Consider the following 24,609-nt stretch of genomic DNA (forward strand, 5'->3'; position numbering starts at 1 on the left):
TTCCCACTCCACTATGTCGGAACTAAAACCTGTACCCGTAAAAAGTCGGTGGCCGGTGCCTAGGCTATGAGAGACGACATCACACACGAGCAACCTGCTCCAGCACCCAGAAAACAAACACAAGCACAGCAGCGAATGGGAAGAGTGCAAAGCATCCAAAGCATGCCCTTTTACAACATTTACACCGGGGACTAGTTAGCTCCACATTTGAAACGGAGAAGCCGAACCATTTGTGTCAGGTTTTCTCAGTAGTAAACTCCTATCCTCCTGTCAACCGCCCTCCTCCCAGCAGCGAGCAGCATTTAAATGGAATCCTCCCTCGTTTGAGTAAGGACGCGCTGTGATTGGCCACAATGGCCAGTGCGCTTGTGCAAGACGTGCTGTGATTGGCCAGTAGCACTTTGAGTGGCAGTTGGTGGGAAATGCTCTAGCCACAGAATTTAATCATTCTGGGCGGCCCCAGCTGTTGGTACGCAGAAGCACTTCCCGGCGCTTGATTGACAGCACAGAATGAATTTTGACAACGCATGCGCACTGGCGCACTGCCTGTGTGCAGGCGTGGTGATGACCATGGTGCTATCCATTTTGGACTGAGTGTTTAACTGTACTCTGTTGCTGTTTATACATTTCTGTTTAATAAACTATTCAATCAATCAAAAACATGCGCCCTTGAAACATTGATATGCTCCAAAGCAACTGTATGGTTGATGTAGTTAGTCCTATCACGATTACACATTCATGTTGATGATTAATAATTGTTACACAAATAATTGTGAATATCATGAATAGAAATTATACATTTCTATTTGGCTTTTAGGCTTCGTAATAAAAAAATACACAGGGCAGATATGAAAAATAACTGAAATAGGCCTATACCAAGACATTTTTATAAAGGTTATACTTTAAAAATAGCTGATCTACAAGCTTACAATGCGTCACAAAGTGACACGTTGTAAGCTTGTAGATCTGCTATTTCTGCTTTTTTTATGTATGAACATGTTTCAACATTGACACGATTATGACAATTATGACAAATTTGTTGCGATTATCTCAAATAATTATGATTTGACGATTATGTAATTATTGTGACAACCTAGATGTAATCTGATATTCTTTACACAAACCGGAGTTGAACCGGAGTTATACAGGTGACAGCCGGAATGTAGACGGCACCCGGGCGAGCAGTATGGGTTAGCGCCCCAGCCTGTGTCCTCCGTTAGGAGGAAGCCCAAAAACCCTTGGTGAGGCCTTTCAGGCCACTCAAGCCGCAAGTGGAGCCTGCAGCACCACCTTGCTGCTCAGGTGGAGTCTGCTGAACCATTGCGGCTTAGGATTCCACCACTCCTGAATGAAGTATCTGGTGCTGGGACTCTGGTGCAACGCACAGGTCCTGGGCCTGGTGAGACGTAGGGGTTGCCCGGACAGGAGTCAACCCACAGAGCCTAGTCCTTCCATGCACCAGAAGCTTACCTCCCAGAGTAGTTCTGGAGTAGTTCTGGAGTAGTTCCAACGGATTGTGTGGCCTTGGTCTTTCCCTAATGGGAAAGACCAAGGCTGGGTCGCCTGAGTGAGGGGTATGGATACATAACTGAGGTGCATCCCAAGTGCATCCATGCGATTATATATATATATATATATATATATATATTGACAATATTTGTCACCAGTGGTGGAAGAAGTACTCACACGTTTTACTTAAGTAAAAGTCCGGAATTCAAATTTTACTTGAGTAAAAGTACAAAAGTATTGGCATGAAAATGTACTTGAAGTAGGCTACAAAAGTAAAAGTTCTCATTATGCAGAATGTCCCATTTCAAGATGTATAAAAATCTATTGAAAATATAGCCGATCTACATTTCAAGATGTATAAAATTAAAAATCTATTGAAAATATAGCCGATCTACAAGCTCTGCAGTGCATCACATCGCAACGTATTGTGAGCTTGTAGATCGGCCATTTTCCAATGGCCGGAATGTATATAGGGCTATGGTTAATGTATGTTTTGAAATGATAATCAAAATGCACAAAGTAACTATAGTAACTGAAGTTTTCAAATAAATGTAGTTGAGTAAAAGTACAATATTTGCCTCTGAGATGTAGTGGAGTGGAAGTAGGCCTACAAGTATTGGAAATACTCCAGTAAAGTACGGTAGCCTACAAATATGTCAAAATTGTATACTTAAGTATACGTGTACTTACGGTAGTTACTTTAAATAACACCACTGTTGTATACTACGGTAATTCTTAATGAATCTAATATATTTATATTATCATTGCTGGAGGTTTAGGGGCAGTTTCAGATTAAAACCATAGAGATTAAAACTTTGTTTTGACTTTGACTTTGTTTAGGACCCAAAAAAATAAAAAAATAAAACATGGGCCAGTTTAGATTTAAAGTGCCCTGCTGTCTGATTTCAAAACCAGACTTTATAATGTGTTCCGTAAATATCAAGTAATTATCTAAATAAATAAATAAATACAAATACAATGAGAAATTAGAAATAAGGCTACATGATAGGTAGGTGGAAAGCCTGGTGACGAGAGGTTGTTAATATGTTGAGTGGCCTGCATAGAACTAACTGCTACAGTCCGCTTGGAGTGACATATCTTGTCCAGAGGGGGGCGCAACGAGTCCTTGTGACATCAGATATTCCAATGATCTCTGAAGTGTGCACACAAAACGTGGTGGAAACAGAAACAGCTACACTTTCTAACCAGTAACCACTGGCGCGAGTGCCCACCATCAGACATCAGAGACACTGTAATTCCCACACAGATTACACACACCCAAAGTGAGTTTGAAAGTAGAAATACAACAATGTGCAAACACAGCAGCAAGATTTGTGAACTGCGACAAAATAACTTATAAGAAGGCTAGCCAATGGAATACAACCACCAAGTGGATAGCTGACTGTATGCTACATTGTTATTTATTTAAATAAATAGTTTTGAGGAAAAATGCTGCTATTTGTCCCAAAGTGACTGCAAAAAGAATTGCTGCTATTTGTTTCAAAAAAGCTTTATACCCTGTATAACATCATGCATATAACGACACAAGGTGACATAGCTCTGTTTACAAAATGCTGTACCCCCTCCAACTGTATATAGCTACTTCAACCGTTTTTAATATTATATTTTAACTCTTGCTTTTATGTAAACGTATGTTTTCTCATGCCAATAAAGCTCCTTTGAATTGAATTGGGTGCGCTCGTTTTGTTCCACTGCCTGTGTGGGCGGGGTGTTCACAACGCATGTGTACGTATGTGTTCTGTTGTCTCCGCCCATCTGGGCTGCCCCGGCGAGGAAGACAAGTACACAAGAAATACATTGTGCCGTTGGGACTTGGGGTTACTCTTGGGTTAACGTACGCTTCGTTTGTCCACCGACACATATCTTAGAGTAACCTTAAACGCAACGTTGCAGAACAATTGTATTTTCGTTACTTTCTTATACATTCCAATCGTTTGACATACGCCGTTATTGCAGGTATTCGGTGAAAACCCTGTTTACTGAGCAGGACTAGCTGTTAGCACTGTAGCTACTTACGTCAGGTAGGCCTACTTACATAGGCTAGCCCACTTAACAAGCGAGCTAACGCGTATAACAACAAGCACGAGCAACAATGGACTCGCTGGAAACACCGTATGAAGTCGAACTGGAGATCGATTTCATCGAATGCGAGGTGAGCAAAACCAACAGCTTTCTAATAACCCCCCCCAAAAAAGAAAATCATTTACACTGTGGAGTGGGGACGCCCCAAAATAATGATTTGAACTGAGGAGTGGGGACCTCCCTAAAAAATAATCACATTTGAACTGGGGACCACGTCCACCAAAATAATTAGTTTAACTGGTCCTCATACTGATTTAGATCCCCAAAATTTGAGCTGGGGACCCACTCCCCACCAAAAAAGAATCACAGTACTGGGGATCTCCTATCCCAAAATGTAGATTCTCGTAGATGTATGTATCGATTCTGACATTTTTGAAAATGTCAGAATCAATAAATACATCTGCAAGAGTCTTTCTTTTCTTTTTTGAGGTATTAAATTGTCACTACACCAAATCCACCGGTCGGGAACCACTGATTTGGTTCTCAAAAGGTTTCATGTCAAGCACCCCAGAATTGATATGTATTTCTATTTGGTCACAGACACTGAAAAGACTGGTAACATTTATAACAATATATATATAACTGTATATAGTTCAGTTAATTTAACTCGGAGTTAAATTAACTTTGCTTTTTCAATATAAATTGGGGCCCCAGAGATTGAATTGCCATTAAATGGGAGTCCGTAGACTAATGCATGTCAAACTGGGGGTCCTAAACAGGTTGAGAATCACTGCTAGAGCCATAAAAATTGGGGTCCCTGGCATATCTCTTCAAATGGGGGTCTGTGGGCTAATTTGTGTCAATTTGGGGGTCCTTGACATGAAAAAGTTTGGGAACCGCTGTTGTAAAGCTTTTAGTATTTCAAAATTGCTGGACACTCGGGCCCTTTTTCCACCGGGGTTGAGCCGTTTTGGTTATTTTTGCCCGCCTAATATCGAACCAGTTCAGAGTCTTTCCACTGAAAATAAGATTGGTTCAGAGCCCTAAAAGTTGCTTCAGAACTGGAACCAAAAAAATGCACCAAGGTTCCAAGAATCTAGAACGGAACCAGTTATAGAGAACCAAAGTTCTTTAGGTGGAAAAGGGGCCTCAAAGTGTGTGTGTGTGTGTGTGTGGACCATGCTTTACTATTTATTGCCATAGTTGTAATAAATACATTATAGCAGCAATTCTCAAAGTGGGGTCCTTGAGGGGGTTCCATGGGGTCCCCAGCGAAATGAGTTAATTATAGCATCAACAATTCAACATCGGTTTAACCACTACATCAGTTCTACAAGCAGCAGATCTACAAGCTCATTTGATGGATACATGAATGCTGATATATATATATTTTTTGTCTTTTAATCTTTTGAATTCTTTTCCCTCGCCAGGTCTGCAATAAAACCATACGGGGTGAAACATTGTACAAAATACACATCACCACCGCTGGACACATGAAGGTACGGAGCTGAAACATCAAGTGCAGCTTGCTTGTACTTTTAAAGGGATAGTTAAACCTCAAAATGACTTTTTTTCTATCGATTGCTCATGGATGTTTTTTTTTATTTTTGTTGCGTTCCTAAGCCAATAATTTAAATACCAGCAGTGGTTCCCTATGGAGACACAAAGGAGACTCTTTGCTGGTCATCAAATTATTGGCTTAGGAAGGCGACAAAAACAATAAACCTATCCATGAAACAAGTCTCCATGAGGTGAGCAAAAGTACATTTTTGGGCGAACACATGGATTAAAGTTCTCAGTCGCCACGACTGATTTCAGTCATTTGGATTCCATAGCAGCCAGCATGTCTTCTGTGAAAGCACGCTGCGCACCGAAAACAGCAGATTGACAAGCTCACATGTTGCAGCGTGACGTGTTGTGAGCTTGTAGATTGGCTATTTTTGGTCATTAGTTATTTTAAAGGTATATTCAGTGATTTGACTTAATTCAAATATCACTTATTTTTTCTTTTTTTCTGGATAATCCTCCCTACTATAGAGTGTGCTGACCATATAAGGAGTTCCTCCCTGTCCCCAGTGAGCCCCTGGGGTCAAAAAACCCTAGTTTCAGTTTTGGTGGCGGGTGGCAAAACCTTCATCCAATCAGGATGAGTGGGGCCTTCCTCCAATCATGATCGAGTGGGGGCGGGCCTTGGTGCACATGCTGTTGGCCTGTTGCACTTCCCCCCACTGTAGAGCGTGCATGTGCACATTTTGTTACCGGGGCGGACTGGGTGGTTTTCCAAATCACCCAAATCACTGAATGCTCCTTTAAGATGAAAGAGTATTTGAAGTGATCAAATTAACAATAGAATACAAGTTAGAATCATCTCCCAGAAACATGAATGTCCGAAATGTCATGATTTCTTCAGCTGGTCGGCCTAAATTTTAAAACATCATCATTCCATTGAGATTTTATTCTTGCTGTATTCCATGCGAACAATGTATTTTTCACTGAGATTAAACAGCCACCCTCTGTAGTATTTTATTCTGTTTTGTCCACTTTCTGTTATTCTATTCTTTCTCAGTTCCAGTGGTGTAACAAGCATGATACCACTGCTCAGCTCTCCCTGCTATATACCCATTTTAAATGGTTTATCATTATAGCCGTCTTCCAAGTGGACATCAAACAGCTTCTCGTGTGTCACCTCTGTTGGATCACTGTCCTATTATACAGGACCTGACGTACAGGATACAGGCGTTGGTACTTCACACTTGCACTTCAATGGGAATTGATTTGCAACAGTGCTGTTGAAGTCAGTGTTCTCCGATGTCGAGTAAAGTGTTCTTTGCTTGAGATCATTCTGACTTGAACTTCAAATCCTCTGTGTCGCCGGCACTGTCTTGCCTTGTGCTTTTATGTAGCTGCATCATCCAATCTGCCACCGGTAAACGAGCACATTTTGCTGACACAGGAAAAGCAGCAGCTGTAAGTTAAAGAGTGAGTTTACATAAAGAGTTATCTTAGATATCAAATATCAAAAGATTTGTATTTTTTTTTCATCTTACAAAGTCATTGACTTTCTGTCCCCATATTTCCTTTCAGTCTCCTGGGGAGAGATAATGCTTCCAACATTCCTGTTTTTTGGGGACATTTTGAAGACTGCATCGTGCTTGTCTTCAAGAGGCGACTCGATTCCCAACATGCACTTTATGAATCATCCTGGGAAAAATCATGTGGTGATCCACACATCCAGAATGTAGTACTTCAGCATGTGGATTCCTTGTCTTCCATCATGCTGCAACCCTCACACCATCTGTACTTTGGTAACCTTTGTTTCTTGTTGAAGTGTGACTTCACCCAAGGCTGTATCATTTTACATAACAGTAGTCATTCACTTTATCACTGTCAAGTTGTGGCACTATGAATCATGTGATCTAACATAAGCATTGCCAGTTGTTGGAAATTGGAATAATGCGCTAGCACCAGCAGAGCCAGGTTCTGTTGCAAATGGTTTTCTGCTGGACTCAGCTGGAGGTCTTCTGCTGTCAGTCTTGGCATTTGTCGTGGTGTGGTGCTTGTTGTTCCCTGTGCTGAACAAGTTACTTTACAAGTGCACATAATCCTCTGCAAGCGCTGTCCTGGGAACAACTGTTGCCATATAGTTTTAATAAATGGAGGACATTTCTTTTCCTCATCTGGCCGCTTCAAGGGGTTCTACAGTAAATCACAGGAAGACTTGATTTTCTTGTCGTTTTGCCAGTGCAATGTCTTGTTGCCATCGTGGCTAAAAGCTGAGTTTTCTACCGATGGACTGTTTTGTCTAATGTCGAGACGTGTTCACCACCGTGCTTGATTTTGATCACCTGTTGCAAAAATACTTTCAGGGTGTCCCTGAGACACTAGCCTGACCACTAGCCAGCCAGCGTGATTGATTTCTGGTCTAGAGGGGCGGGTGGTGCTGGGATCACGGCGGTCTCCCCCATAGACGTATAATCGTAGACGTCCTTTCCGGCGTCCCTTTCCTGGAGGGTATGTGCTCAAGGGAGGGCAAAACTCCCCCGAGCACCGCGGATGCATGAGCGTGCGCCACAGAGCGCATGTTCGGGTCTGTAAGTCCCGGAAAAGATGCGCTGTGATTGGCCAGTAGTCACTTGAGTGGCAGTGTGACATAACGTGCCATCTACACTTCCGGCGTACTTCCTCCCCAAGTGTAAATTCTTCCGTCATTCTTGATGCCACCAAATTTGGCGCAACGCCCCTCTACACTAGTTCACTCCCACTCCTAGACCAGGACATGTAGCTCGTTTTGAGACACTGAACGAGGTTGACTGCATCTCATCATGCTGTGCTGTCGTACGCCATTCTTTCTCTCTCACTGTACAATGTATGGTGAAAACGGTCGAAGGAGGGTATAGGATGCAATACAAGAGTGCAGACTAGCCGTCACTACACCAACTCCTGGATTGTTGCTGTCCACTCGTTATCCAGCATCAGCGTCCCACGCCGTCCAGAACACTGCAGTGTTGCTGGCCCTGCGATCATCGGTGGTGAATACCCTTCCATCTGTGACTTCCACAGTATCGGTGAGCTCGTCATCAGCTCCGGGTGCTTGATACAGTGTCCAGCCAGCCTCATCCCTCCCTCCACCTCTCTCTCTCTGAACTTGTCCGTGACCAGCGGGAGACCCCTGTAGCGATCAAGGTTTCTGATGTGGTCCTCCCATGTGACATACAGGACCATACGTAGCATTCTTGTGTGGGCTGCATCCAGGGCCTTTTCCTCAGTGCTGTAGTGTAGTGAGCATTGGTGTAGCACCAATTCTCATTTATTTTAATTTTGGTTTAAATATGTAATAAAATATAGAAGGCTAGTAGCAATACACTGCTAATGCCTAAGAAGGGTGAGAATGTGAAATACAGTTGCTTACAAGTGCTGGTAAAATTAATGCATATAGATTAACCTTCGCCTCTACTACACCTCAAAGGAGCTGTGGTCTTGTTTAACTGTTATCTGTAACGATGGAATGTGTGTTCCCATGATATAACCATGTCTCTGTTTGTAGCAGTGGGGAAACTCCATTTTGACCAGTGGGCAGTTTACCAAATACTGCTGTTCTCTGCTGATTGACTTGACTTTCATGCTCTCCTTTTTATTCCTGGCAGAAAGAGCAGACGTTGGTTTATCAAGGTAAGTAGCTCCTATCTTAACACACAGAACGTTTGGGTCATCATGGGATGACGTGATTTATCTTCAGACATTTAGTTAACAACAGACACAATTCTGTTTTATTGTATTCACATCTAAATATTTTCACATTTTATTCTGGATCTCACTGCCTGCTTAGCATTTACATATGGAAAAAGAAGGCACGCGGGTGCATTGGTTGTAGCTTCCTCAGCACACACACAAAAAGCAAAACTTTCAGTTATTTAGAATACACCATTTAGAAATATGTCCTGAACAACGTTTTTTGGTGGAAGTAAAGATTGGACGAAGCACATAGTTTGAGACCTGATTTAGACGAACATGTGCTCAAACACCTACACACAAAGTTGTGCACAAAAAATAATTAGATTGATTTATCTTCAATATTTTGGTGTTTGATGGTGTAGTTCCTTGTTCCTGTGGGTAAGTAGCCAAACGTGGACAACATGGCAACATATTTCAGCAATCCAAAACATAAACGTATCCATTATTCTTGGTGTCTATTCCTAAAATTACAAGAGCCGTGCACTTCTTAACAGAGTTGCACCAGTGTTCAACAACCTCATGTTGCCAGTTCCAGCATAAAAGAAAGAACAAGATGACTCGCAATGGCCTCAACAGTCCAGAATGCAACCACAAGATGGTTGTTGAATGGGTTGTTGGAAAAGCATTCCGGGGCATGTAGGATTCAGAAGAAAACCACTAACTGAAGTAGACCGAAAATACATGTGTGCTCACTCTTTGCAAGTCTTCACATTTCTGTCTGTGTGGATGGAAGACTTCTTGAAGGGTGACACAGTGGAGCAGTTGCATGCAGTTACTACATGTACAGTGACATAGTAAGCCTTGCTGAGCCATGAGGCCCATCGGGCAGGAGCCTATCTCCTGTTCTACTGTGTAGTGTGAGGCATGACACTAGTATGTTGCAGGGACTTACCCCCAATTTAACCCTTGATGCTGAGTGCCAAGCAGGGAGGCACTGGGTCCCATTTTTGGGATGGTCTTTGGTATGACCCGGCCGGGGATCAAACCCCAACCTCCCAGTCCCAGGGCGAACACTCATAACTACAAGGCCACTGAGCGTCCCCAATTTACTCTCCCCTCTAAAATATCAGAGATTTGTTTTCATGTCTCTGCCATTGATTGCCTATATATTTCTTATAGGCTCACTGACTCACCCACCAGGAATGTAACCCGGTTGGTTAGGCCATTTTATGAGTGAATGCACTCGGAGAATTTTGGAAATGCATTTGAACTTCAAGAGTCGTGCCATGAACCCAAGGCAAGGATCCATCGTCCAACAACAATCTCACGTGAATTGAGCACTGTGGTTTAAGTCACCGCTCCTGGAGTTATTGGGTTTACCACCACCACCATGGGGAGCTGAAACCACCATCTACTTGGCGGTCATTTTGATTGACGATAGCTTTGCATTACAAACCAGTATATTTACCTTTTATTACAGGTTTGATGCATTTCCTTCTCATTTAGGCACAATGCAGTCACACAGTGTTGTTGGGGAAAGGGAAACCACAGCCTGGCACTAACAAGTCTGAAGTATGACTGGAAGATTTCCCCCCCCCCCCCCTCATTTTAATCACATTAACTTCAGGGTCCTTTGTGTATTTCCTATGGGCGAGCAGGACGGAAGATGAGTATGATTCATGGCTCAAGAACATTTGCCTCTTCATTAACACAATCGGTGCCGGGATGCCTTCAAAATAGGAGCTCTGGGGTGCCGGAAAGACATGGCCGCTTTTACTCTGAAGCCCCCCCCACCCCCGGAAACAATCCGGAAGAAAACCGGAGAAATATTTTGTTAACTTACCTTGGTCTCAAGTCTATATCGCTAGAAGCTCCAAAGCATTCATATTTTGAACGAGAGGCATGTTGAAGTCAGAAATGAAGCACGTAGTATATCCATCAGATCAAAACCACGGAGAGCGCCCTGGATTAGGAGAGACGAGGCATTCTTTCTGCCGCGCTAACAGCTAAGTGAACGGTAAGCTAATATGACCGTAGGCTTCAACAACCTCAAATTAAAAAAAGGAAAAAAATCAGAATATTCTCCCCTCGCCTGATATCATTGAGGATGCGCTAGGACGTGTACACACGTCCTTTGTACGCGCCGATTGGGTTCCCTAGGACGTGTGGAGCCGTCCTACGGACGGAAACGGTTAACTATCCTAATCTTTTTAGGAGCAGAGGACTGCTATTGAACAGCGCTCGGGGAACAGTAAGGAGTTCAATATCTTGCTCAAGGACTCCCACCTGGTTCCCTGGTGGTAGCTCTACGTCCAGAGCCACTGGTTCCCTGGTGGCAGCTCTACGTCCAGAGCCACTGGTTCCCTGGTGGCAGCTCTACGTCCAGAGCCACTGGTTCCCTGGTGGCAGCTCTACGTCCAGAGCCACTGCGAGATCATGAGAAGATGGTGCCTTGCGTGGGTGCAGTGAACCTGGATATGTGCTATGTTTGGACATTGATACAGAACTGTGCACTGAGAACCCTTACCCGACCAGAGAAAAGACAACAAATGTGTTCCGCTGATGAGAAGGATACACTCCACTCTGACCCAGTAACCTCTTCGAAGTTTGCCGCTGATGTCAGCCATGCCCAAATGGGTCGCAAGATATTCTGATGTAATCGATGCAGAATTCATGTTCTAGAGTGAAACCATTTGGATACACTACAACGTGCACCACACAGTTTAACTATTGTTTTGAAATTATTGATATCGATGAGACTGGGGAATTGGCGCAATGGATACGGATTATTGGGGCAGGCAACGTTTAAGGCGTACAAATCATAAGCAAGATCTGCTTTTAAAAAAATCACACCCGTGTGAACTGAGTTGTGTAAGGTCTTATATAGACTGATCAGCTGTGGTCTGACGTAATGTCTGACGTAATGAAATCACACCCGTGTGAACTGGGTGACCATAGCAACCATGCTCATTTATTTTGGTACGGACAGACACGTAAACTAACAAAGCCAGTTGTAGGAGTGGTTTACACCATTCAAAAATGGCATACCAAATGTGTAAGCCAGAAATTGAGATGGCTTTGCGGTGCATTTGAACCTTTATAGCAATTACTTCAACAGTGCATCTTACAAGGCATTTGCATTTCAGTATATGAACTCGAACATCATTGAATTATCTACTGTACACTTTGCTTATTTTTTCCAATTAGATGAATTATGATCTAAAAAAACACACACATGACACTATTGCAGTTTGGCTTTCATTTAACTGCATTTTTTTGTTTGGGTATTCTAGGTCATGCAGTCAGAAATTGCATCGTACCAGATTTTGAAGACATCCTGGACTATCTACGATACCTGAATCTTGATGAACCCATCATCGGTGAATACATTATTAAATCACTTTGAAGGTGCTCAGTTGTTGCACGGCCTCGTTAATTATCTTTGTGTTTTTACGTTGTCGGTCGCTTTTTGTTTCACTTACTTTGCCAGGTTTGAACCAATTGGAAGAAGTGTCTCACCGACACCCCAATGACCTTCAGCCAGGTCCCAGATATAACTGTAGGCTCTGTGATCTGGAAGCTAACCTACCCAACATGGTCAATCACATCATCGGACGCAAACATCGTCAGAAGTATCTGGTATGCGTCTGTCCTTATTCTCAGATTAAACTGAAATGTGCAAGTTGGACCATTTGAAATTTCTCTGATTTAAAAAGAAAAGAAAAAAAAAAACCAACTGCTTTGAACTCACTTCAGGAGATGAAACGGCCAGACCTGGTAACCTGGAACCCAGCTGCCCCATTTAGCAGTACAAATTCGGGGAAAATCATACAGGCCAAGGCAGAAGTAGCCGAGCGACAGAATGGGAGAGGAACTCCAAAGGTTGGTGTAGTCATGACCAGTCTCTCCTGGCTGTTTACCTCTCTGTTTCTAGCTTCCACATTTGCACACTCCACACGTCCCTTAATCCTGCTTCACGAGGAGGTGAGGAGCTGTTCTGCTTAAATATCAATGATACTTCGTTGCTTCATTAGCTCTGATCACTCTCATTCAGATGGCTATAAATGTGCCTCAGTATATCTTGCAGACATCCCATAGCCCGAGTAGATGGTCCGTCCAATAATAAAACAGACAGTCAACACTTCCGGCAATTCTCTATTATACAACAGGTCGTTTCATGCTTCAAACAAGCATGATGGAACACCTAATCAAAACAATTAAATCAGCTGCTCTGTTCTCCCAGAGCACAGCAAACCCGGTGGCTAGGCTAGCTAGTTTCTTGGGACATTTGTGACCGTAGTGGCGTCATAAAAGAAATATAGCGAATTTTCGCGATTATCTTAGTTTTAAGGGTAACAGTTGTATAATTGCAATATTACACGGAAAGGGGTGCTTTAACGTCATTAATGCACTTCTGCGATGCAGTTCCTGTAGCATCGCAGGCGTGCATTAGTGACGTTAAACCACCCCCTCTCGTGTAATATTGATTAAATCAACCCCTTGCCTATAAGACCGCTGGACTTGTTTCACTTGCTTTAGCTTTGTATTGTCCTTGAGTTGCTGAATTGTTTTTGTGTCTGTGCTATGCTATGTATGTTTCAGTCGGCGAGGAAATCATTGGCAAAAACTGTCGGCAGATCAAACATCTCCAGAGGTATGGCCTTATACTTTTAATTTTGTATGTGGTACTCTGGAGTAAAAAATTAGCATTTGTAACAATAATTTTCTTCTTTTTCCCCTTGTCCCTCAAGTACTACCACAGCAGAAGAACAATGTAGGCCAGAATTCTTCTAGAGGTCTGTCATCTCAGTCACAAGAATTTACAGATTATCCAGGGGAGTACTCCCACCACTCGGGGAATCCTCTAGACGGGAATCCTCTAGATGACCCAAACATGCCGCCCTATCATACAAATGACGGTTATATGTCGGCAGATGCAGAGAGAGGTGCCTATCCAGCCATCCATGATTATCATGGGGACTATCGAATGAACTCTGAAGACATGTCTAGAAGAAACTTCCCAGAGTCTGGTGGTACCAGCCGTGATGCTAGGGAGGAGATGACTTACGGACCAACATACCACAATGAGGCTCCTCTTCACAGGAAGCCCTCAGCAGGAAGCGACCCCCTCAGGGAATTTATGGATGCCGAGCGTGGCCGCGGTCCTTCTGCTGAAGCTGTGGAGTCTCGTAATAGGGCCTATCCAGCACACAACCCTCATGGGTCAACATATGCAGAAGATGACCCTCACAGTCGAGCTTACCAGCCAGAAGGTTCTGGCCTTGCCGTGCCAGGTGGAGGTATTCAAGCCAGGACTTCCATAGATTATTCTCATGGAAAGGTTCCCTTTGACATTAACAGTCAGCTCAGGCAAAGACCGTCTCCTGACGACCCCTACTCGAACCCCAGACCAGATCCCCACCAAAGATCCTACCCTGGAGGTGAGGGTCAAGACAGGTCTTACTCTGACGAAGATCCCTATCGGCCACTCTACCCTGGCGCTAACCAACAGCGGCGCTCTCTAGACAGGGAACCCAACAGACCTGGCAATGCTAACGGAGCAGGTAGGCGGGAACCGAGTGGCCAAGATGCCAAAAGGCCAAGGCTTGCTGAGCCTATGGAAATAGAACAATGGCAAGAGGGGCCAGCAGGTGACCCTAACTTCAGAGAAATGTCGAACATCCCAGAGCCATTCAGACGCTTTCTGCAAGGGGCGTCAGAGGATCAGATGAAGGACGGGAAAAGAAGGAAGAAGAGCCGCTTTTCAGATGCCACTAAAGAGGAGGTGGAGAGAGCCAAGTGAGTAAGGATGGAGCTTGTTCATTTTTTTTGATAATGAGCAGGCTTATCAGGCTTTAATCAAGCCTACTATTGAGCATTTTCTATTATATTGTGTGTGAAATAGCCAATCTACAAGCTCACACCATGCTTGTAGGTCTGCTAAATTTAGATTTGATAAATTCAGAACTGGGTTTGTAATGTACCCGATTTTGGGCTCATCCCTAGATGTAAGTCTTTATTGACTTGTCTTGGTTTAGCAGGGTCTTCTCTACACCAGGTTGGCTGACTTAAGCAGAAAACTGTTTATCGTCACGTTTGGACAGAATCCTCAGTCTCCGTATTTTAACTGTCAATTCATAAATTAATACTACAGCGTCGCACGAAAGAATCAAAGGTAGCAGGTCTGCAAGCTTGAAACGTGGCACGTAGCGATGCATTATGAGCTTGTAGATCCGCTACTTTTGCTGTTTTAATTATATCTTCTGTGTCTGGTGCCCTCTGGCGTGATCACAGAAGCATTACATGATAAACTCCCAGACTTATCTGATTGGCTGGTAAGCAGGACAGTGTGGTTAGCCCTCATTTTTTTGATCCTTCAAAAGATCAGTCAAATCAAACTGTCGTGTAGTCAGAGTTTCACTAAGGACAAGAGAGAATCCAAACACTACAGGCAAGTGCTTTTTGACGGGTTATTTTCGCCAGGTGATTGAAAAGTGCCTGGACTGCATTTGCTAGTACCTCTAGTAGCGACCGTAGTAGACACTTATTCATGTTTGGCTGCCTCTAAGCCAATGGTAGACTTACCCATAAAACCCATAGTCTGACTCTGAACGGCATAAAACGAATACTCTGAACGCCGCAACGTCAGCCATGAGCTGAGGCTGATGCTGCGGCACACAAACTGATTATAGATGTTCATATACGAGAGCTTGCTGCACCTGGCAGTTATGACTGAGTCATTCTTGTTTAGAATGTGCTTTTGAGCGAACATGGACTGTGTTTATACGTTGTGTCCAGATGACATACCCCTCTCCACATTGCTAACTAGCCTAGCCTTGTTAGCTTATAGCTAAGCTATCCGGTTTGCTAGCAGCAAGGCTAGCTTCTTAGCTAGAGCAGAGAACAAGTTTGAGCAGAGAATGCTCACTGTCTCTCCACAACACCATTTCCACAGCGACCAAAGAAGCCAAGCGAAACGCGCAACTATCGCACAACGGAGAAAGAGATCCAACGCAGTCTTTCCCCAGAAGCACTGCGAAAATTGCGGTGGTAAGATCTCGGGGCGGGACAAACACAGCATCTGCATCTACTGTCTTGGATACGACCACTTCAACAATGCGCTCAACGATCCGGACTTCTGCAGCGCATGCTCGACGACGGAGGAGAATTACCCAAGTAAGAGGATGAAACGGTTGCTGAAGAAGCAGCTACGGAACCCAGTCCTGGACCTCATGGAGGAAGAGACCTGGGATGATCACTCACCCTGCCGTGGTGACACAGCGGAGAGCCGGGAGGACCACTCACCCAGGTAAGGGCTTTTGATGCGTTAGGTGTTCACTTGTTTTAGCGAGGCTAGCTTCTTGGCTACACAGACGTTGAGCTTGAGCAGAGAATGCTCACCGACAACAAGTTTGAGCAGAGAATGCTCACCGTCTCTCAACAACACCATTTCCACAGCGGCCAAAGAAGCCGAGTGAATAAGGCAACTATCTCACGACGGAGAAGAAGGGGGGAGATGGAGCCCGTTCCCCAGAAGGAGTGCGAACAGTGCGGTCGTAAGGTCTCCGGGCGTGACAAACACAGCCTCTGCTTCTACTGTCTTGGATACGAACACTACAACAACGCGGTCAATGATCCAGACTTCTGCATCGCATGCTCATCGACGGAGCAGAGGTACCTGAGTCGGAAGATGAATCGGCTGCTAAAGAAACAAGACCCGGTGATGGACCTCCCCATGGAGGAGACCTGGGATCATTGCTCACCCCGCCACTATGGCACGGCGGACAGCCGGGAGGACCACTCACCCAGGTAAGGATTGTTAGGTGTTACACTTGTGTAAGACACAACATCTGTTGCTTAACGCTTAATAAATTGAAGAAACAAGAACACAAAAAAATTGAGAGATTGCACACATTCCCTTGATAAAGTGCAACTAGTCAATAAAGTGCATCTTGTCAGTTATGGTTGCTGCCATTTAGCAATTTCTGACAGAGGAACAACAGAGTGCTGTCTAAGAGTGAAGCTTAGACAGCTCCTCCACCATACTCTGCTTGAAATCAGATGGTACTATATCCTTCTCCCCGCAGCCGCACACATTAAAACCAGGAAGATGGGACATTATCACTGAGCCCACATAGGTGGTTGATTGGGCTCGGTGGTGACTGAGTGATTAAGGTGGTGGAATGCTTTCCCAGTGGCAGACATTTTGTCTTTTTTACAAGACCTAATGGACATTTTCTCCACGGTTAAGGTTTACTTGGCAGCTATTTCAGCCTGCCATATAGGCTTTGCGAGTAAGCCTGTGGGGCAATACCCATTGGTGTGCTGGTTTATGGAGGGCGCTAGGTGGCTTCTATCGGTCTTGAAATCCCTGGTTCCATCCTGGGATTTGGCAATAGTATTAGACTCATTGTCTCAACCACCTTCCGAGCCTTTGGAGGTGGTGGACATGAATTTGTTGTCGCTTAGCGATACTGTAGACTCTAACGACCACAAGGCACATCAGTGATATTCATGCGCTTTCCGTGAGCCCTGAGTGTGTACACGTTTTACTGATGGGTATGCTAGGGTTGTTAACCTAACCCAGTGTTTGTACTGAAGAATCCTCTCTAAATGTATCCCTGTTGAATTTGAGGTGTTCTACCCGCCCTTTTCACTTCAGAAGAGGGACAGCGATTACAGCAGCTTTGTCCAGTAAGGGCCTTGAGGCCGTATATGGACAGGCTTCAAGGAAGACGGACCAATTGTTTGTTTCCTGGGTCCACGGTCGGTGGGTACGCCCAAAACAAAACCGAGATGAGAGAAACATTTTCCTGTGTACAGAACACCCTGCTGTCTGTTGTCTCCAATAGTAAAAAAAAAAAAAAAAAAAAAACACAACCAAGTCAATAAAGACTTTGATCTAAAACAAATCTGTTACCAACCCGGTTCTGATATTTATTCTGAAAAGTAACAGTTTTTGACATGACGTTTCTTTTCACCCAACAGACAATATTGTTTTAACACTTATGATGCTAAAGATGTGACCACATGTCCTATCAAATAAAACCGCGGGTGATATGTGGACACATCTTAAGGTCTTTTATATCGATATAAAACGGGATCGCTAAAATCCAATTTGACAGTGGCCGTTGCTAGTCAACACCTTGCTCAGTGCTCTCTGAGCTGTTTTGCTGCACACGCAGCCATTCACTTGTTTACGGGCAGACAAACTTACTTACTCTGAATCTACGCTGCCTCCGTGCAGATTGATCATAACGGCGATGTTCTGTCCTAATTTCGGACTTCATCATGCATCTTGTTTAGAATATTAACGCTTCTAGAGTGATCAGTTTTATGACGGCGATGTAGTAAAGGGAGATTTCACCTTCCGATTTTGGGGGGAAATGAAAGGTGGGGGTTTTCAGAGTAAAATCTCATTTGCTTGGCACCTTTATTCTGAAAACTCTGGCGGCAAGTGTTAAATGCATCTTCAGACCCTGTTTGTATGCTATTTTACAGTTTTTTTCTCTTTTGTATTTCTTAAAGGCTAACTCCAGGTCCTCCTCGACCAGGTCAAGGACCAAGGACACAAGACATCCATAGACCTCAGAGACCAGGCCCCTATGACCAACAGGTAGTCTATCGTAAAACCCTCCTTTCAGTTGAGAAACCTGGCCACCATTTTATTAATGGTTTGACAGTTTTATCTAATCCGTACAATGAATACACTGCAATGATATCCTGTTCTTTTTTTTTTAGGGCCAGTACAACACTGAAAGTTTCTCAGAGAAAATTCCAGAGTCTGGCAATGTCTTTGATTTAATGGTAAGCTCCTGAATCAGTCAGTGCAAAATGCATTACAATTTACATTTACAATTTAGGCATTTAGCAGACGCTCTTAATCCACAGCGATTTACAGTAAGCAGGAACAAAAGACATGGTAATACATCAAATACATGAACAAAGAAAGAAAAGAGGCAGCACAGCTCGTAGTCACGATCCTAGAAACTTTTATTTAACCGACGTTTTGGCACACAGGATGCCTACTTCAGGGTATCAATACATCAAATACATAAAAATAGTCATCATGAATCATACATATCTATATAATGAACAATGCATATACTGTATACTAGGGATGTGCCGATGAGTCATTTTGGCCGATATCCGATATAATTAATTTCTGTTATGACCGATATTACCGATGTCGATATGATCTCATTCTGTATTAAAAAATATATAATAATTTTGTCCATTCTGAAAAAGCCATGTAACGGGTGTCTGCACTGCAGTCAGATTTAATTTAAATACCTTTTTATATTTAATATCGTGAGCTTGTAGATCTGTTCAAGCTGTTACTTTGGGCTAGTTTATCTGTAAAGACAGACCGATTTAATCGGACCGATTAATCGGTCTGATTGATTAATCGAACCGATTAATCTAAAAACAACTAGAATCGGCCGATACCGATGTGTTTGCCGATTAATCTCCCATCACTAATATATACATAAAATGCTATCTAAGTTACATAAGTTGAGCCTTTGTGTATGCCTGTAAGGTCATCAGGGCAGTTGCAAGTGCTACGGGCTAAGTCTGAAGAGGTGGGTTTTCAGACTATGGCAAAAGATTGGGAGTGAGCCTGCAGTTCTGACTGCAATGGGAAATGCATTCCATAGTTTTGGAGCCAGAAGGGAGAAGAGTTTGGGATGTGTGGAGCGTTGTCCCAGTGTTTTTTAGTGAAGGTACTTCCAACTTCCCTGCGTTTGCTGATCTGGGAGCGCGGGAGGGCTTGTAGGGTTCGATCAGACTAGCAATATATGACCTTAGCAATAACATACCTTTGGTTGCTTTGAATGCCAGCATCAGAGTTTTGTACTCTGTGCGGGCAGCGACCGAGAGCCAATCGAGGGAGCGGAGAAGGGGGGTGACATGTGAGAATGTTGGCTGGTTGAAGACCAAGCGAGCTGCGGCATTTTGGATCATTAAAAAAAGGTGTTTGTTTATTATACAGCTGTTCGATTCAACCAACAATCTTCACTCACGTTAAGAGTCTACTTGTATATGTTCTATATTTCTTTAGAAGGAAAATCAATTGAAATTTAAAGGTTGTAGTTTGTTTGATAGGAGGAAATGACTCAGGCTGAGACGCAAGTTCCTTGTGAAGCCAAACTGTGGCCAAACTTATAGACCGGATTTATACCCAAACGTATTACACCACATGATAACTACCAGTGGCATAACCTTTTTTTTCTCTTTCCCACCTGCACAAAGCATTTCACAGTCTATTGTTATCCAAGTTTGGAGCCTTTCCAGTCAACTATGCAAAACTATATTGACCTCGACTGTGTATTAATGGAAAAGTATAACCGTTACAATAATTTACTGTGTATACAAAAGAGATTCATCACCATCACCACCCCCTTACAAATAAAACCAAAAAATGATAACATTTAGCACATTACCATAGTTTAATAAAACCAGATAAGTAATGGCACTATAACGTTCAGAGTTCATAAGTAACTTAGGTACTGTCAATACTTTTATGTATTTGGACATGTAAAGTAGAATTACAGTGTGCCGTGGATTGATTGGGTACTTGTTCTTACAGTCCTATGTCACTAGAAATAGCAGTAAGACCTTCCATGTGTCTAATCCATGCAAAGAGACCCTTTTTCTCACTCATGTCACCTTGTAACATACGTATACGGTTGTGTTATAGTACCTGCATAAAAAAATTGAATGCCATCATGAAAGTGATTCCACTATAATCTTTTCACTGTTTTCTGTCGTCTACTAGAAAGACATTGAGATTGATGACGTAGAGGATGCTGACTTCCTGAAGAGCAAACTTTGCAACCTTCTTAAAGAGTTCCAAGCCAAGAAATTGGAGAAGACTTCGGTATGTTTCACCATGAACAGTACATGCCGGCATCTTGTTGGAGTGGACAATGTTTGGCCTTTGTAATAGATTATTAGCTTAATGTCTGTGTATTTCCTTAACCCATTAAGACCCGATGGCCCAGTCTAAATCTAAACAGTCCTAAATCTTAACAGATTTTATGAAATACCTATGTTGCTACATCAGCGGTTCTCAAACTTTTTCATGTCGATGTATTTTGCCACTGATCAAAACTATTTTGTTCCAGTGACCCACATAAACAAAGATTTGAATAAAAGGTTTGCTTTAAAATAAAAGAAAAAACTTATACAAAGATTTACACACAAGTTTTTTTAAACTAGCACATCTACAAGCTTGTAAATCTGCTATTTTTGAATAGTCAACCAATGTGCTATAATATATAGCTAAAATGACAAAGGTGTTTCCCTGGTTTTATTGGGTTAAAAGAGTGCTAGATGAAATTAATGATCATTTATTGTCCTCCAGATAGTTATTTTAATGTACACTGCTAGCCTGAGTACGATTTTTGTTGTGATGTGAAATGACAAATAAAGTGAAGCTTGAACCTTGATTCTCGTAGCAAAAAAACGAAGGCCCAGCAGGCATGTCCGCTGGTTACCACGGTATGGACAACGACCAACGGGCACCTCCACCAGGCCAGCATGACCGAAACATCAGAGAAAGTCCTCAGGGCCAACGGGCACATCCACCAGGCCAGCATGACCGCAACATCGGAGAAGGTCATCAGGGCCAATGGGCATCTCCACCAGGCCAGCATGACCGCAACATCAGAGAAAGTCCTCAAGGCCAACGGGCACATCCACCAGGCCAGCATGACCGCAACATCAGAGAAGGTCCTCAAGGCCAATGGGCATCTCCACCAGGCCAGCATGACCGCAACATCAGAGAAGGTCCTCAGGGCAAATGGGCACCTCCACCAGGCCAGCATGACAGAAACTTCAGAGAACCACAAGATAGGCGTTTTGACAACCAACGTAGGCAATCGCAGGAAGCTCGCAGACCGCAGCGAGACAGGGACGAGCGAGGGCAGTTGCATGATGATGGAAGCCACGGGCACCGCCCTTCGGGCCAACCTCAAGACAGTGCTTCAAGCAGAAGCCGTTACGAAGGTAATCTGTCAGACAAACGTGGTATCTCGGAATCAATTTTATTAATGCCTCAATTCAAACACAAAGAACAAAGATGACTAAGATTCAGGGTCAGACCAGCCGTTCCCAAACGGTGTGCCAAGGCAAACTGTAATGCTGTGAGATAAGTCCTGGTGTGCTATGCAAAACGTTTGTAATTTATTATCGGTACTTAATGCTCACTCATTTCCCAATGCAGTCAAATTATTTACCCTAAACATACAACATTTTAAATGTTTTATTTTTCATTAGTAAATGAAAATAAATAGCGATAATAGAGTGATAACTCAAATGTATTCAAAGTAATTATAATAAAATAAATAGATAATCTGCTTGAGGACCTGGGATCCAAACTGACTACTGTATGTAGTCAAATAAAAAAATGTCAAACACTGCTACATACGTAGACTACACACATCTGGTGGATATGATGTGTGACTGCAGCATTTGTGTACGTCAGTCTTGTGTATTGCAAACTAGCTTCTATTATATCCTTTTAATTCCCTTTGTTGATTGTCGTTTCTGCCATTCTACCACATGTATCTCCTCTTGCAGAGGTCTTCGGTGGGGCCGGACAGGGCCAGCCACCCTATGCTGTCCAAGAGCAGCCACCGCTGTACCCAGAGAGGTTTAATGATCCCAGGAACCCTCATCACCCCTCTGGCAACAGGGAGTATTTTGATCACTTCCCACCAGCCAACGCCTTCCACGGGGGTGAACAGGGATATGGGAGCCATCGCCGCCCTAACAGCAGCCTAGACAAGATCACCTCCACCCTCCTGGAACTCGTGGCTCGGAAATAAACCGGCCGCTATCAATTAAGTCAGTGGTTCTCAACCTGTGGTGGGCAGTGAAGGGTACAGTACATTGCAAGTTGACCCCCAAATATTTGTAATTATAATATAACATTAGTTTCATGATATGTTTTCATTTAGACCTTGAAAAATGTGACTCTTTTTGATACAGAGACGCTCATGGTGGCAAGACTAACTGTTCAGGAGAGGAGAAAAACACAGCACAGGCAGACAATTCACATACTAGAGCATGTCTGAAATAAATGTCAGAGCTGAAATCGACATGTAAATATGAAATAAATGCTGGCTAGGTGTAATGTTAGAGACCACAGAAGTGAACCTTTCAAGCCTGTTTTCTCAACTTGCTGATTTCTGCAAGATATTACTCTATAAGCCATGCATATCTCCAAAACTGCTGGGTCAAACTGAACAACCAATATGTCAATTTGAAGCTATGATTGCCTGCTTTCATATGACATGACAAAACAGAGTTATTCAAAAGGATATGTTGTCATTAAAGGTGCTTCCTCCTGCAGTGTACCTCAGTCACTATGAACGTCCCTCAGATTGTGTTGTTTGAGCGCATCAACAACAATGGATGCTGTTAAAAATGGTGTGTATAGAGCGCTGTCCTGACGTCACTCGCTCATCCCCTCGATTCCCCTGGTTCACGGAAGTAATTTCTCTATGGAGAATAACATGGGGTGATCTTAATATCGTCTACTATAAGCATTGTGGTCCAAAAATAAACACGCCTGTCTCTGCGTTATTGTCAGGGAGTTGTCTCTGTATCGTTATCGTCATATAAGATAGTCTGTTTCTAGCGAAAATATAACTAATTCAGTAGCAGTAACAATAGCGTTTTCTCACAGTCTGTTGATTCTTCATATCCATATTAGTGAAGCGGCCTGGATGATTTGTTTATTTTTCAAACAGTCCTTATATGAGGCCATCTAAAATCCCCCTATGGGGATTACAATGCAAATAAAAAGTACATGAACCTGTGGATTTGCGCCATCTACCACTATTGACATCAGACTTCGGTGCTCTATTTTGACATCCAGTTATGGTACATTTGTGAGTGCTGTTGAACCGCAGGGTCGAAACGTGCCGTGCTTCTGATATTTTCAAGTGGACCCTGGTCCAGAAAAGGTTGAGAACCACTGAATTAAATTAAAATATAATAGTTTTAGTTAGTGCAGCATGATATAATCGGTAGCATATCGAAATCGGTCATGAAAATACTGTATCAATACTGTCTCAAAATAATTATTTTTCACAGATGATGCAATAATAATGTGACCGTCAATGACTGTTGCTTTTGTTTTGTGTATTTCTAATGTTTGAAGGCAGCATAATCCGTATAATATCGGAATTGGTCAAAATCGGATATCGGTCATAATTTCACAATCTTGCACCCCTAGTATTAGTGCATGTATTGTTGTATTATATCTTACTTTTTGTTTTGCTTTTTATTTTAGACAGAGCGTATAGATGCACTAAATATGAGGCAGTATAGATTTATTTTTATTGTTTTCATGGTAAATAATTTCATTGTATATGATTTAACGAAAAATATGATTTGGGGGGGGAAGTGACTCGCTTTTCAATGTCATTTTTGCTTCAAGATTTATGTTCTAACTTCTTACTATAGTGTTGATGATTTGGGTGCAAATGTGATCCACAAAAAAGTGTAGTAGACTTTATCATTAAAAGCTCTCTTTTTAGTTTTAACCTGTTTTGTGCAATTCTTCTGTCATCTATTATTACTGCTATCATTATAGTACTCTATGATTTATTTAGTGGTGAGTTATTTAGATTTCGCAGTTGTAGCTTAGGTTAGAGAGGCCTTCTGAACTATTACTGTATAGGGAGATACCGATAACGGAGAGAGTGTAATCAATAATTTAGATATTCATTCTTACACATTCTGTATTTGGGTCAACTTCTAACTAGTGAAATAATGAAATGAAAGGGTTCTGGGGTTTTTCTTTGGTACAGGTTACACTAAATGCCACATGCTCGTATTTAAACTGGCAACTTTATCACATCAAATGGTGAA

General features: G+C 42.8%; 1 protein-coding gene across 3 annotated transcripts; it reads left to right on the plus strand.

Annotated features, from left to right (window-relative positions):
• The first annotated feature begins 3,348 nt into the window (after positions 1-3,348).
• On the plus strand, positions 3,349-24,281 carry LOC306938488 (uncharacterized protein). 3 transcript variants are annotated; one of them, XR_013791730.1, is made up of 16 exons: positions 3,349-3,682; positions 4,983-5,051; positions 8,697-8,721; positions 12,018-12,104; positions 12,215-12,363; positions 12,481-12,606; positions 13,327-13,378; positions 13,476-14,523; positions 15,680-16,033; positions 16,183-16,533; positions 18,253-18,340; positions 18,466-18,531; positions 20,504-20,605; positions 21,186-21,735; positions 22,309-23,281; positions 23,496-24,281. XR_013791730.1 is itself a non-coding variant. In XM_079522703.1 (15 exons), the coding sequence occupies exons 1-15, from the start codon at positions 3,623-3,625 to the stop codon at positions 22,554-22,556; spliced, it is 3,375 nt and encodes a 1,124-aa protein (XP_079378829.1). In that variant the 5' UTR covers positions 3,349-3,622; the 3' UTR covers positions 22,557-24,281. The 3 variants fall into 3 exon arrangements, 2 of the variants coding, with proteins under 2 accessions (XP_079378829.1, XP_079378830.1); XM_079522703.1 differs by having other exon boundaries at positions 22,309-24,281; XM_079522704.1 differs by lacking the exon at positions 8,697-8,721 and having other exon boundaries at positions 3,628-3,682; positions 22,309-24,281.
• The last annotated feature ends 328 nt before the right edge of the window (positions 24,282-24,609 follow it).

This window comes from Electrona antarctica, assembly GCF_951216825.1.
Source record: "Electrona antarctica genome assembly, chromosome: 15".
NCBI lineage: Eukaryota > Metazoa > Chordata > Actinopteri > Myctophiformes > Myctophidae > Electrona > Electrona antarctica.

Excerpts from the sequence above, each read along its gene's own strand:
- LOC306938488 (XM_079522703.1), top strand. The coding sequence starts at position 3,623 with ATGGACTCGCTGGAAACACCGTATGAAGTCGAACTGGAGATCGATTTC. Across the intron at positions 12,607-13,326 it reads ATGGGAGAGGAACTCCAAAG|TCGGCGAGGAAATCATTGGC; the intron begins GTTGGTGTAGTC and ends TGTATGTTTCAG. Across the intron at positions 20,606-21,185 it reads AGAAATTGGAGAAGACTTCG|CAAAAAAACGAAGGCCCAGC; the intron begins GTATGTTTCACC and ends TGATTCTCGTAG.